The sequence below is a fragment of the Oncorhynchus masou genome, chromosome 16 (genome assembly GCF_036934945.1).
Source record: "Oncorhynchus masou masou isolate Uvic2021 chromosome 16, UVic_Omas_1.1, whole genome shotgun sequence".
Classification (NCBI taxonomy): Eukaryota; Metazoa; Chordata; class Actinopteri; order Salmoniformes; family Salmonidae; genus Oncorhynchus; species Oncorhynchus masou.
Genome location: NC_088227.1, coordinates 39,041,295 through 39,056,791, shown reverse-complemented (window position 1 = coordinate 39,056,791; position 15,497 = coordinate 39,041,295). Strand labels below are relative to the sequence as shown.

Genomic DNA, 15,497 nt, shown 5'->3' with positions numbered 1-15,497 from the left:
CCAGATAAATATAGGAGAGGAAAGGCAATGACATAACCAGATAAATATAGGAGAGGAAAGGCAATGACATAACCAGATAAATATAGGAGAGGAAAGGCAATGACATAACCAGATAAATATAGGAGAGGAAAGGCAATGACATAACCAGATAAATATAGGAGAGGAAAGGCAATGACATAACCAGATAAATATAGGAGAGGAAAGGCAATGACATAACCAGATAAATATAGGAGAGGAAAGGCAATGACATAACCAGATAAATATAGGAGAGGAAAGGCAATGACATAACCAGATAAATATAGGAGAGGAAAGGCAATGACATAACCAGATAAATATAGGAGAGGAAAGGCAATGACATAACCAGATAAATATAGGAGAGGAAAGGCAATGACATAACCAGATAAATATAGGAGAGGAAAGGCAATGACATAACCAGATAAATATAGGAGAGGAAAGGCAATATAGATAAATATAGAGAGGAAAGGCAATGACATAACCAGATAAATATAGGAGAGGAAAGGCAATGACATAACCAGATAAATATAGGAGAGGAAAGGCAATGAAATAACCAGATAAATATAGGAGAGGAAAGGCAATGACATAACCAGATAAATATAGGAGAGGAAAGGCAATGACATAACCAGATAAATATAGGAGAGGAAAGGCAATGACATAACCAGATAAATATAGGAGAGGAAAGGCAATGACATAACCAGATAAATATAGGAGAGGAAAGGCAATGACATAACCAGATAAATATAGGAGAGGAAAGGCAATGAAATAACCAGATAAACATAGGAGAGGAAAGGCAATGACAAAACCAGATAAATATAGGAGAGGAAAGGCAATGAAATAACCAGATAAATATAGGAGAGGAAAGGCAATGACATAACCAGATAAATATAGGAGAGGAAAGGCAATGAAATAACCAGATAAATATAGGAGAGGAAAGGCAATGACATAACCAGATAAATATAGGAGAGGAAAGGCAATGACATAACCAGATAAATATAGGAGAGGAAAGGCAATGACATAACCAGATAAATATAGGAGAGGAAAGGCAATGACATAACCAGATTAATATAGGAGAGGAAAAGCAATGACATAACCAGATAAATATAGGAGAGGAAAAGCAATGACATAACCAGATAAATATAGGAGAGGAAAGGCAATGACATAACCAGATAAATATAGGAGAGGAAAGGCAATGAAATAACCAGATAAATATAGGAGAGGAAAGGCAATGACATAACCAGATAAATATAGGAGAGGAAAGGCAATGAAATAACCAGATAAATATAGGAGAGGAAAGGCAATGACATAACCAGATAAATATAGGAGAGGAAAGGCAATGACATAACCAGATAAATATAGGAGAGGAAAGGCAATGACATAACCAGATAAATATAGGAGAGGAAAGGCAATGACATAACCAGATAAATATAGGAGAGGAAAGGCAATGAAATAACCAGATAAATATAGGAGAGGAAAGGCAATGACATAACCAGATAAATATAGGAGAGGAAAGGCAATGAAATAACCAGATAAATATAGGAGAGGAAAGGCAATGACATAACCAGATAAATATAGGAGAGGAAAGGCAATGACATAACCAGATAAATATAGGAGAGGAAAGGCAATGACATAACCAGATAAATATAGGAGAGGAAAGGCAATGACATAACCAGATAAATATAGGAGAGGAAAGGCAATGACATAACCAGATAAATATAGGAGAGGAAAGGCAATGACATAACCAGATAAATATAGGAGAGGAAAGGCAATGAAATAACCAGATAAACATAGGAGAGGAAAGGCAATGACAAAACCAGATAAATATAGGAGAAGAAAGGCAATGAAATAACCAGATAAATATAGGAGAGGAAAGGCAATGACATAACCAGATAAATATAGGAGAGGAAAGGCAATGAAATAACCAGATAAATATAGGAGAGGAAAGGCAATGACATAACCAGATAAATATAGGAGAGGAAAGGCAATGAAATAACCAGATAAATATAGGAGAGGAAAAGCAAAGACATAACCAGATAAATATAGGAGAGGAAAGGCAATGACATAACCAGATAAATATAGGAGAGGAAAAGCAATGACATAACCAGATAAATATAGGAGAGGAAAGGCAATGAAATAACCAGATAAATATAGGAGAGGAAAAGCAATGACATAACCAGATAAATATAGGAGAGGAAAGGCAATGAAATAACCAGATAAATATAGGAGAGGAAAGGCAATGAAATAACCAGATAAATATAGGAGAGGAAAAGCAATGACATAACCAGATAAATATAGGAGAGGAAAGGCAATGAAATAACCAGATAAATATAGGAGAGGAAAAGTAATGACATAACCAGATAAATATAGGAGAGGAAAAGCAAAGACATAACCAGATAAATATAGGAGAGGAAAGGCAATGAAATAACCAGATAAATATAGGAGAGGAAAGGCAATGAAATAACCAGATAAATATAGGAGAGGAAAGGCAATGAAATAACCAGATAAATATAGGAGAGGAAAAGCAAAGACATAACCAGATAAATATAGGAGAGGAAAAGCAATGCCATAACCAGATAAATATAGGAGTGGAAAGGCAATGAAATAACCAGATAAATATAGGAGAGGAAAAGTAATGACATAACCAGATAAATATAGGAGAGGAAAAGCAATGACATAACCAGATAAATATAGGAGAGGAAAGGCAATGAAATAACCAGATAAATATAGGAGAGGAAAAGTAATGACATAACCAGATAAATATAGGAGAGGAAAAGCAATGACATAACCAGATAAATATAGGAGAGGAAAGGCAATGACATAACCAGATTAATATAGGAGAGGAAAAGCAATGACATAACCAGATAAATATAGGAGAGGAAAGGCAATGACATAACCAGATAAATATAGGAGAGGAAAGGCAATGACATAACCAGATAAATATAGGAGAGGAAAGGCAATGAAATAACCAGATAAATATAGGAGAGGAAAGGCAATGACATAAGCAGATAAATATAGGAGAGGAAAGCAATGAAATAACCAGATAAATATAGGAGAGGAAAAGCAATGACATAACCAGATAAATATAGGAGAGGAAAGGCAATGAAATAACCAGATAAATATAGGAGAGGAAAAGCAATGAAATAACCAGATAAATATAGGAGAGGAAAGGCAATGACATAACCAGATAAATATAGGAGAGGAAAGGCAATGACATAACCAGATAAATATAGGAGAGGAAAAGCAATGACATAACCAGATAAATATAGGAGAGGAAAAGCAATGACATAAACAGATAAATATAGGAGAGGAAAGGCAATGACATAAACAGATAAATATAGGAGAGGAAAGGCAATTAAATAAACAGATAAAGAAAGGAGAGAAAAAGAAAACAAGAAAAAAATAGTTCACAAGTTTCACATGTGTATTGTAGTGCCCAGTCTGAAATCAATCTATAACTACCTTCCCTAGACACCAGGCTAGGTGAGGTTTCCTCCATATAGCTTCCACCTATCTGATCCTCTCAGGTCAATTGGAAGTGTCTATGAATAAGTGACTCTCATTAGAAAACTGTGGCTGGGGATTCTGTGTTGAGATCAGACTGCAGTTCAGAGTTCACCAGTGTGTCCGCTACTGGTACCTTACCTGGTGATCATCTCCTTCTCTTTGTTAGAGGCGTAGCCACTGCTGCTCAGGTTCTTACTGGGCGAGGACAGGAAGTACATGCTGTGGTTCTTAAAGTACATGTCTATGAGAGGTAGCAGCACCTATAGGGCAGGTTGGGAAGAGAAGGGGTGAATCAAGGCAGAGCTTAGAAAGCTTATTCCACAGAGTCTACAATTCATTTCCTGTCTATTGTTAAAAGACTGTACATCCATACCTTGGCAAAGAACTTGATTTCCTGATCGTGAGGCGATTTGTCTGTCTTTCCGCTGGTGGCCATGGCCTCTGGAAAAACCAAGGTTCAAAGACGTATACAATTTAAACTAGACACTTAACTAAATGCTCAATTCCATATTTCAAAGCATATTCATCAAATGTCTGAGTGGACTCACCTAGGTGGGCGACGAACTCCTGAGCCGAGTCCACAGTCTTCAGCAACCTCTTGAGGAACGTGTAAGAAAACCTCTTCTCCATGGATGATGAGTCTTGCTCCACGTCCTTCAGGCCTCTGCAGAACATCGATAAGATAAGACACAATAGAACTTCATTGATCTGACTAAAACAGTAGTCATTACTGTGTTATAGTCAGCTGATTACTGTGTTATAGTCAGCTGATTACTGTGTTATAGTCAGCTGATTACTGTGTTAGTCAGCTGATTACTGTGTTAGTCAGCTGATTACTGTGTTAGTCAGTTGATTACTGTGTTAGTCAGCTGATTACTGTGTCAGTCAGCTGCTTACTGTTTTAGTCAGCTGATTACTGTTTTAGTCAGCTGATTACTGTTTTAGTCAGCTGATTACTGTGTTAGTCAGCTGATTACTGTTTTAGTCAGCTGATTACTGTTTTAGTCAGCTGATTACTGTTTTAGTCAGCTGAATACTGTTTTATTCAGCTGATTACTGTTTTAGTCTGCTGATTACTGTTTTAGTCAGCTGATTACTGTGTTAGTCAGCTGATTACTGTGTTAGTCAGCTGATTACTGTGTTAGTCAGCTGATTACTGTGTTAGTCAGCTGATTACTGTGTTAGTCAGCTGATTACTGTGTTAGTCAGCTGATTACTGTTTTAGTCAGCTGATTACTGTGTTAGTCAGCTGATTACTGTGTTAGTCAGCTGATTACTGTGCTAGTCAGCTGATTACTGTGTTAGTCAGCTGATTACTGTTTTAGTCAGCTGATTACTGTGTTAGTCAGCTGATTACTGTGCTAGTCAGCTGATTACTGTGCTAGTCAGCTGATTACTGTGCTAGTCAGCTGATTACTGTGTTAGTCAGCTGATTACTGTGCTAGTCAGCTGATTACTGTGTTAGTCAGCTGATTACTGTGTTAGTCAGCTGATTACTGTGCTAGTCAGCTGATTACTGTTTTAGTCAGCTGATTACTGTGTTAGTCAGCTGATTACTGTGTTAGTCAGCTGATTACTGTGTTAGTCAGCTGATTACTGTGCTAGTCAGCTGATTACTGTGTTAGTCAGCTGATTACTGTTTTAGTCAGCTGATTACTGTGTTAGTCAGCTGATTACTGTGTTAGTCAGCTGATTACTGTGCTAGTCAGCTGATTACTGTTTTAGTCAGCTGATTACTGTGTTAGTCAGCTGATTACTGTGTTAGCCAGCTGATTACTGTGTTAGTCAGCTGATTACTGTTTTAGTCAGCTGATTACTGTGTTAGTCAGCTGATTACTGTGTTAGTCAGCTGATTACTGTGTTAGTCAGCTGATTACTGTTTTAGTCAGCTGATTACTGTGTTAGTCAGCTGATTACTGTGTTAGTCAGCTGATTACTGTGTTAGTCAGCTGATTACTGTGTTAGTCAGCTGATTACTGTGTTAGTCAGCTGATTACTGTTTTAGTCAGCTGATTACTGTTTTAGTCAGCTGATTACTGTGTTAGTCAGCTGATTACTGTGTTAGTCAGCTGATTACTGTGTTAGTCAGCTGATTACTGTGTTAGTCAGCTGATTACTGTGTTAGTCAGCTGATTACTGTTTTAGTCAGCTGATTACTGTGTTAGTCAGCTGATTACTGTGTTAGTCAGCTGATTACTGTGTTAGTCAGCTGATTACTGTTTTAGTCAGCTGATTACTGTTTTAGTCAGCTGATTACTGTTTTAGTCAGCTGATTACTGTTTTAGTCAGCTGATTACTGTGTTAGTCAGCTGATTACTGTGTTAGTCAGCTGATTACTGTTTTAGTCAGCTGATTACTGTTTTAGTCAGCTGATTACTGTGCTAGTCAGCTGATTTCTGTAATACAGTTAACAGGTGATTTTGATCTGAATCTTCAGGCACAAACAGGAGAAACATTTTCAAAGCATTTCTTCTCAATGGACTTGAAGTTCAGGTGGCATCTCTTCCATTTCAAAACATTCAGTTGCCCACTGAACAAGACATGACAGAATGTAAGAAACAGTGAAGGACTGATTGATTAACTGATTGGTTTCTTGTCCTCTGTGGTAACAGACAGATGCAGTATACGGTGAGATAGTTAGGGGGAGAGTCTGACCTGGTGATAGTGTATCCATTGATCTGAAGAAATTTAAAGAGATCTTGGACCTTCTCTCTGTCTCTGTATTTCTCCTTGGCTGTCAGAGTGTCATAGGGCACCAGCAATGGGTGGCTCCCTCCTCCTGAGACAGACATTTAACACATACAACAGTGACTATACTTTCACAAACATACAGTATATACAGTGGGGAGAACAAGTATTTGATACACTGCCGATTTGGCAGGTTTTCCTACTTATAAAGCATGTAGAGGTCTGCCATTTTTATTTTAGGTACACTTCAACTGTGAGAGACGGAATCTAAAACAAAAATCCAGAAAATAACATTGTATGATTTTTAAGTACTTCATTTGCATTGTACACAGCGTTGTACGAGATCTTCAGGTTCTTGGCCATTTCTCCAATGGAATAGCCTTCATTTCTCAGAACAAGAATAGACTGACGAGTTTCAGAAGAAAGTTATTTGTTTCTGTCCATTTTGAGTCTGTAATCGAACCCACAAATGCTGATTCTCCTGATACTAGTCCAAAGAAGGCCAGTTTTATTGCTACTTTAATAAGGACAACAGTTTTAACTGTGCTAACATAATGGCAAAAGGGTTTTCTAATGATCAATTAGCCTTTAGAATGATAAACTTGGATTAGCTAACACAACATGCCATTGGAACACAGGAGTGATAGCTGCTGTTAATGGGCCTCTGTACACCTATGTAAATTTTACATTAAAAATCAGCTGTTTCCAGCTACAATAGTCAGTTACAACATTAACAATTAACAATTTCAAAAACAAGGACATTTCAAAGTGACCCCAAACTTTTGAATGGTAGTGTATATATATATATATACCTGTATATACACACACCTACAGTGGGGCAAATAAGTACTTAGTCAGCCACCAATTGTGCAAGTTCTCCCTTTTAAAAAGATGAGTAAGGCTTGTAATTTTCATCATAGGTACACTTCAACTATGACAGACAAAATGAGAAGAATTTGTTTTCTCCAGAAAATCACATTGTAGGATTTTTTAATGAATTTATTTGCAAATTATGGTGGAAAATAAGTATTTGGTCAATAACAAAAGTTTATCTCAATACTTTGTTATAAACCCTTTGTTGGCAATGACAGAGGTCAAACGTTTTCTGTAAGTCTTCACAAGGTTTTCACACACTGTTGCTGGTATTTTGGCCCATTCCTCCATGCAGATCTCCTCTAGAGCAGTGATGTTTTGGGGCTGTTGCTGGGCAACACGGACTTTCAACTCCCTCCAAAGATTTTCTATGGGGTTGAGATCTGGAGACTGGCTAGGCCACTCCAGGACCTTGAAATGCTTCTTACGAAGCCACTCCTTCGTTGCCCGGGCGTTGTGTTTGGGATCATTGTCATGCTGAAAGACCCAGCCAAGTTTCATCTTCAATGCCCTTGCTGATGGAAGGAGGTTTTCACTCAAAATCTCACGATACATGGCCCAATTCATTCTTTCCTTTACACGGATCAGTCGTCCAGGTCCCTATGCAGAAAAACAGCTCCAAAGCATGATCTTTCCACCCCCATGCTTCACAGTAGGTATGGTGTTTTTTGGATGCAACTCAGCATTCTTTGTCCTCCAAACACGACGAGTTGAGTTTTTACAAAAAAGTTCTATTTTGGTTTCATCTGACCATATGACATTCTCCCAATCTTCTTCTGGATCATCCAAATGCTCTCTAGCAAACTTCAGACTGGCCTGGACATGTACTGGCTTAAACAGGGGGACACGTCTGGCACTGCAGGATTTGAGTCCCTGGCAGCGTAGTGTGTTACTGATGGTAGGCTTTGTTACTTTGGTCCCAGCTCTCTGCAGGTCATTCACTTGGTCCCCCTGTGTGGTTCTGGGATTTTTGCTCACCGTTCTTGTGATCAGTTTGACCCCACGGGGTGAGATCTTGCATGGAGCCCCAGATCGAGGGAGATTATCAGTGGTCTTGTATGTCTTTCATTTCCTAATAATTGCTTCCACAGTTGATTTCTTCAAACCAATCTGATTTTGTTTCTGGTGTCCTTTGACAGCTCTTTGGTCTTGGCCATAGTGGAACTTGGAGTGTGACTGTTTGAGGTTGTGGACAGGTGTCTATTATACTGATAACAAGTTCAAACAGGTGCCATTAATACAGGTAACGAGTGGAGGACAGAGGAGCCTCTAAAAGAAAAAGAGTCTGTGAGAGCCAGAAATCTTGCTTGTTTGTAGGTGACCAAATACTTATTTTCCACCATAATTTTCAAATAAATTCATTAAAAATCCTACAATGTGATTTTCTGGATATTTTTTTGTCTGTCATAGTTGAAGTGTACCTATGATGAAAATTACAGGCCTCTCTCATCTTTTTAAGTGGGAGAACTTGCACAATTGGTGGCTGACTAAATACCTTTTTTTTGTATATGTATGCCTACATCTTACATAAACATTAACATACACTTCCCACACATACATTTAGCATGCATTATTCCTGGGTGATGACAAGGGACGACGGGCCTTGTGGCTGACTTACACACCTTTACTACTCAGCTCAGCCTTCTTCTTCTTGGCCCAGATGTTGTGGTAGTTCTCTGCTACTACCTCCACCATCCCCTACAAGGGGGAACACACACACACATGGACATGAAAACAGTCCGTGTTTTGGATGTGTCATGATGAAGCTACTACAGGTAGGGTTTCCTAAACTCAGTCCAAAGCTTGACCAGTTGCTATTTGAATCAGCTGTGCACGTGCACCCGGAGAAAGGAGGGACCGAGGTGGGGAAACCCAACCAAATACTTCTGAGCGTTTGCTTTAGCCTTTCCTGGATTGGCAGGTGGGCGGGGTTAGTACTTTTGGGATTTTTCTTATTTTTTTCTCATTGGAAAAGGGTATCCTCAAACAAAGCACAACAAATTCCAATAGCATGTGAACCCAGGCCTGGTGTATATAGTGCAGAGCACTACCCATGGCCCACAGCACCTGCTTAGTAGCATGCCATCAAATGTTACATTACATGGTATCATGACATGATACAGGGTAAAACATTCTGGAGAACATTGTTCAATAAGAACATAAAACCATAGCAATTGTTCCATGACAATAACCTGCAACTCTCTGGATAGAGTAATATTGTTCAGATCCAGTGGTGGTTCAGGGATGAATTCGTTATCGTTGTCCTGTCAACATTAAAAGATAATACAATGAATATTTAAATAAAAATCGGTGATATTGATGTGGGAAATGTTAGCCATTCAACATACAGTATATATACACAACCACACTACCTGAGTGGACTCTGAGATCTTGCTTTGTTTCCTGATTAACATGGCCTCTCCCTCCTTGGTCCTCTCCATGTTCCAGCCCAAAGCTAACATACTCCTTAGAGACTCCTTCACTGGCCAGCGGTACGTCTCCCTCTCCTACAAACACAGACACAGCCACACAATGTACAGTAAATCACCCTTTCAATCAGGCTCTCGTGACAGATTGTTAGCTAGCTACAGTAGCTACTGCGGAGAAAATGTGTTTCTGGATTCTGAGATTCGCGTTATAGTATCAATAGTATCTTCTCCCTGAGTGACACATTAGGGTTATAGTATCAACAGTACCTTCACACTGAGTGACACATTAGGGTTATAGTATCAACAGTACCTTCACACTGAGTGACAGATTAGGGTTATAATGTCAACAGTACCTTCACACTGAGTGACAGATTAGGGTTATAATGTCAACAGTACCTTCACACTGAGTGACAGATTAGGGTTATAGTATCAACAGTACCTTCACACTGAGTGACAGATTAGGGTTATAGTATCAACAGTACCTTCACACTGAGTGACATATTAGGGTTATAGTATCAACAGTACCTTCTCACTCAGTGACTTGTAAGGTTTCAGCAGAGGGTGAGTTTTGGCATCATCATCTACGCACTCTCCCATTTTCCATCCCGCTGTCACCTGTAGATCAAGAGTTAAAACATGTTAGTCCAGGAGTTAGGCCGTGTTAGTCTAGGAGTTAGGCCGTGTTAGTCTAGGAGTTAGGCCGTGTTAGTCTAGGAGTTAGGCCGTGTTAGTCTAGGAGTTAGGCCGTGTTAGTCTAGGAGTTAGGCCGTGTTAGTCTAGGAGTTAGGCCGTGTTAGTCTAGGAGTTAGGCCGTGTTAGTCTAGGAGTTAGGCCGTGTTAGTCCAGGAGTTAGGCCGTGTTAGTCCAGGAGTTAGGCCATGTTAGTCTAGGAGTTAGGCCATGTTAGTCTAGGAGTTAGGCCATGTTAGTCCAGGAGTTAGGCCATGTTAGTCTAGGAGTTAGGCCATGTCAGTCTAGGAGTTAGGCCATGTCAGTCCAGGAGTTAGGCCATGTTAGTCTAGGAGTTAGGCCGTGTTAGTCTAGGAGTTAGGCTGTGATAGTCTAGGAGTTAGGCCATGTTAGTCTAGGAGTTAGGCCGTGTTAGTCTAGGAGTTAGGCCGTGTTAGTCTAGGAGTTAGGCCGTGTTAGTCTAGGAGTTAGGCCGTGTTAGTCTAGGAGTTAGGCCGTGTTAGTCTAGGAGTTAGGCCGTGTTAGTCTAGGAGTTAGGCCGTGTTAGTCTAGGAGTTAGGCCGTGTTAGTCCAGGAGTTAGGCCGTGTTAGTCCAGGAGTTAGGCCATGTTAGTCTAGGAGTTAGGCCATGTTAGTCTAGGAGTTAGGCCATGTTAGTCCAGGAGTTAGGCCATGTTAGTCTAGGAGTTAGGCCATGTCAGTCTAGGAGTTAGGCCATGTCAGTCCAGGAGTTAGGCCATGTTAGTCTAGGAGTTAGGCCGTGTTAGTCTAGGAGTTAGGCTGTGATAGTCTAGGAGTTAGGCCATGTTAGTCTAGGAGTTAGGCCGTGTTAGTCTAGGAGTTAGGCCGTGTTAGTCTAGGAGTTAGGCCATGTTAGTCTAGGAGTTAGGCCATGTTAGTCTAGGAGTTAGGCCGTGTTAGTCTAGGAGTTAGGCCGTGTTAGTCTAGGAGTTAGGCCATGTTAGTCTAGGAGTTAGGCCATGTTAGTCTAGGAGTTAGGCCGTGTTAGTCTAGGAGTTAGGCCGTGTTAGTCTAGGAGTTAGGCCATGTTAGTCTAGGAGTTAGGCCGTGTAAAGACCTTACATTCAGACTCTTACACAGGAAAGGCAGCGTTTGAACCTAGTTGTTGAGGTTACAGTACCTTCTCTGAGGACCATTTGACGTGCGAATGCTCTGCAAACTTGTTGGCGATGTCGTCCAGTTTCTCTGGAAGGGACATACTAGAAAGAAGGAGGAGACAGACACCACTGTTAGTCCTTCATTTTAATACAACCTAGACATTTAGTGCAGTAGGGCTCGTCTCCCTCTGCTCCCATCTTTTAGTACGTGGTGCTGTCATGAGGCTGTGTGTTCTGTGGATCCTGACCTTGGTGTGATAACCAGGGTAATTCACTTTGCAAGGGGTTCAATAAGAGCTATTCAATGTCAAAACCTCTCTCTCTGTCCCAGGCCACTCACTTGGCAGTGTTGATGGGTTTGGGGTCGAAGTTGCCGTGTGTGTCCACAGACGCCTGCTTCTCCAGGATGACACCGGGGCTGGCATCCACATAGTCAGGCGGTAATGCCCCAGAAATGGCACTCAGACAGGCCATGGCAGTCTTGAACAGGTCAGAGTCAAACCTCTGTATAGGGAAGACAGAGAAATGGCACTCAGACAGGCCATGGCAGTCTTGAACAGGTCAGAGTCAAACCTCTGTATAGGGAAGACAGAGAAATGGCACTCAGACAGGCCATTGCAGTCTTGAACAGGTCAGAGTCAAACCTCTGTATGTGGAAGACAGAGGGGAGACAACAGAGACAGGGGGAGACAGTGGGTGAGGTAACTAACAGAGACAGGGGGGAGACAGTGGGTGAGGTAACCAACAGAGACAGGGGGAGACAGTGGGTGAGGTAACCAACAGAGACAGGGGGAGACAGTGGGTGATGTAACCAACAGAGACAGGGGGAGACAGTGGGTGAGGTAACCTACAGAGACAGGGGGAGACAGTGGGTGAGGTAACTAACAGAGACAGGGGGGAGACAATGGGTGAGGTAACTAACAGAGACAGGGGGAGACAGTGGGTGAGGTAACTAACAGAGACAGGGGGAGACAGTGGGTCAGGTAACCAACAGAGACAGAGGGTGAGGTAACCAACAGAGACAGATGGAGACAGTGGGTGAGGTAACAAACAGAGACAGGGGGTGACAGTGGGTGAGGTAACTAACAGAGACAGGGGGGAGACAGTGGGTGAGGTAACACACAGAGACAGGGGGAGACAGTGGGTGAGGTAACACACAGACACAGGGGGAGACAGTGGGTGAGGTAACAAATGGAGACAGGGGGAGACAGTGGGTGAGGTAACAAATGGAGACAGGGGGAGACAGTGGGTGAGGTAACAAATGGAGACAGGGGGAGACCGTGGGTGAGGTAACAAACAGAGACAGGGGGAGACAGTGGGTGAGGTAACAAACAGAGACAGGGGGAGACAGTGGGTGAGGTAACAAACAGAGACAGGGGAGACAGTGGGTGAGGGAGACAGAGGGGAGACAAACAGAGGGTTGAGGTAACAAACAGTCATTAGAAAGTCCTTCAGACTGTCTGTCACTTTCTCCCTTTCTTTTCTCTCTGTCTGTTTGTCAAATTAAATCAAACTTTATTTGTCATATGTGCTGGATACAGGTGTAGACCTGACCGTGAAATGCTTACTTACAAGCCCTTATCCAACACTGCAGTTCAACAAATAGAGTTAAGAAAATATTTACTAAATAAACTAAGTTACATAATAAAATTACAAAACAATAAATAAACTATATACAGGGGGTACCGGTACCGAGTCAGTGTGTGGGGGTACAGATTAGTAGAGGTAATTTGTGCATGTAGGTGGGGGTGAAGTGACTATGCATAGATAATAAACAGTGAGTAGCAGCAGTGTACAAAACAAGGGGGGGGGGGGGGGTCATTGTAAATGGTCCGGGTGAACATTTGATTAATTGTTCATCAGACCTATGGCTTGGGGGTAGAAGCTGTTAAGGAGCCTTTTGGACCTAGACTTGGAGCTCCGGTACCGCTTGCCGTGAGGTAGCAGAGAAAAACAGTCTGACTCGAGTGGCTGGATTCTTTGGCAATTTTTAGGGCCTTCCTCTGACACCGCCTAGTATATAGGTCCTGACGTGAGTACTACGGGGTGGTCGTCATTTAGGCAGGTTATCTTCGCATTCTTGGGCACAGGGAATATGGTGGTCTGCTTGAAACATGTAGGTATTACAGATTTGGTCAGGGAGAGGTTGAAAATGTCAGTGAAGACACTTGCCAGTTGGTCTGTGCATGCTCTGAGTACATGCCCTGGTAATCCGTTTGGGCAAGCAGCCTTGTGAATGTTGACCTGTTTAAAGGTCTTACTCACATTGGCTACGGAGAGCGTGATCACACAGTTGTTTGGAACAGCTGGTGCTCTCACGCATGTTTCAGTGTTGTTTGCCTCGAAGCGAGCATAAAAGGCATTTAGCTCATCTGGTAGCCTTGCGTCACTGGGCAGCTCGCGGCTGGGATTCCCTTTGTAGTCCGTAATAGTTTGCAAGCCCTGCCACATCCGACGAGTATCGAAGCTGCTGTAGTAGGATTCAATATTAGTCCTGTATTGACAATTAGCCTGTTTGATGGTTTGTCTGAGGACTTAGCTGGATTTCTATAAATGTACAGATTAGTGTCTCTCTCCTTGAAAGCGGCATCTCTAGTGTTTAGTTCGGAGCGGCTGTTGCCTGTAATCCATGGCTTCTGGTTGGGATATGTACGTACGGTCACTGTGGTGACAACGTCGTCAATGCACTTATTGATGAAGACAATGCCATTCGATGAATCCCAGAACATATTTCAGTCTGTGCTAGCAAAACAGCCCTGTAGCGTAGTGTCCGAATCATCTGACCACTTCCGCATTGAGCGAGTCACTGGTTCTTCCAACTTTAGTTTTTGCTTGTAAACAGGAATCAGGAGGATGGAATTATGGTCAGATTTGCCAGATGGAGGGTGGTGGAAGGCTTGGTACGCGTCTCTATGTGTGGAGTAAAGGTGGTCTCAAGTTTTTTCTCCGGTTGCACATGTGACATGCTGGTAGAAATGAGGTAAAATGGATGTAAGTTTGCCTGCATTAAAGTCACCGGCCACTAGGAGTGCTGCCTCTGGTTGAGCATTTTCTTGTTTGCTTATGGCCTTATACAGCTCGTTGAGTGAGGTCTTATTAATGCCAGCCTCGGTTTGTGGTAGTAAATAGACGGCTATGAATAATATAGATGAGAACTCTCTTGGTAGATAGTGTGGCCTACAGCTTATCATGAGGTACTCTACCTCAGGCGAGCAATACCTCGATACTTCTTTAAAATTAGACATTGCACACCAGCAGTTATTGACAAAAAGACACACACCCCCGTCCCTCGTCACGCTGATGCGTGGAAAACCCAGTCAGCTCTATATGATCCATGTCATCATGCAGCCACGACTCGGGGGAAACATAAGATATTACAGTTTTTAATGTCCCATTGGTAGGATAGTCTCAACCATAGATCATCCAATTTATTCTCCAGTGAAAATATCTTCGTCCAGTTTGAGGTGAGTAATCACTGTTCTGATGTCCAGAAGCTCTTTTCGGTCATAAGAGATGGTAGCAGCAACTTTATGTACAAAATAAGTTATGAACAATGTGAAAAAACAAACAAAATAGCACAGTTGGTTAGGAGCCCGTAAAACAGCAGCCATCCCCTCCGGCACCATAATATCTCCTGCTCTCTTAGACATGGGTAGTTGGGTCAAAAGAGGACATGTCTGCTCCTGCAGGGAGAGAGGGGAGCATAACAAGGAAGAGAGAGAGAGAGAGAAAAATAGAGAAAGAAAGAAAGACAGACAGACAGACAGACAGACAGACAGAGAGACAGACAGACAGACAGACAGACAGACAAACAGACAAACAGACAAACAGACAAACAGATAGACTGATAGACAGACAGAAAGAGAGAGAGACAGAGACAGACAGAAAGAGAGAGAGACAGACAGAGAGACAGAGAGAGAGAGAGAGAGAGACAGAGAGAGAGGAGAAACACTGCAGAGCCAGAGAGCAGTGATCTGTCACATTCTCATAAATTATTCATATTTCAGCCACACTTTAGCTCTGTTCACAGTCTCTCTCTCTTCTGCTTCCTAGAGAGACACACTCAGACTCTGGTGATTAAAAAAACCTCAGTCATAATAAAAGCCTCAGTCAAACAGAACTTGAACCTGGAAACAGAACAACAGTTACTGAACCAGGAAACAGAACAACAGTTACTGAA

At 41.7% G+C, this 15,497-nt stretch overlaps 1 protein-coding gene across 1 annotated transcript in view; it reads right to left on the bottom strand.

Annotated features, from left to right (window-relative positions):
- Positions 1 to 15,497, bottom strand: part of LOC135557935 (ryanodine receptor 3-like) — a 259,087-nt gene that overhangs the window by 60,596 nt on the left and 182,994 nt on the right. Inside the window, exons 57-66 of the mRNA XM_064991658.1 lie at positions 11,658 to 11,821; positions 11,341 to 11,419; positions 10,035 to 10,124; positions 9,453 to 9,587; positions 9,273 to 9,344; positions 8,703 to 8,778; positions 6,175 to 6,298; positions 4,068 to 4,183; positions 3,893 to 3,960; positions 3,658 to 3,779 (exon numbers count right to left, since the gene is read on the bottom strand). Of these exons, the coding sequence (XP_064847730.1) occupies positions 3,658 to 3,779; positions 3,893 to 3,960; positions 4,068 to 4,183; positions 6,175 to 6,298; positions 8,703 to 8,778; positions 9,273 to 9,344; positions 9,453 to 9,587; positions 10,035 to 10,124; positions 11,341 to 11,419; positions 11,658 to 11,821 (1,046 nt within the window). The remainder of the gene's footprint in view (positions 1 to 3,657; positions 3,780 to 3,892; positions 3,961 to 4,067; positions 4,184 to 6,174; positions 6,299 to 8,702; positions 8,779 to 9,272; positions 9,345 to 9,452; positions 9,588 to 10,034; positions 10,125 to 11,340; positions 11,420 to 11,657; positions 11,822 to 15,497) is intronic.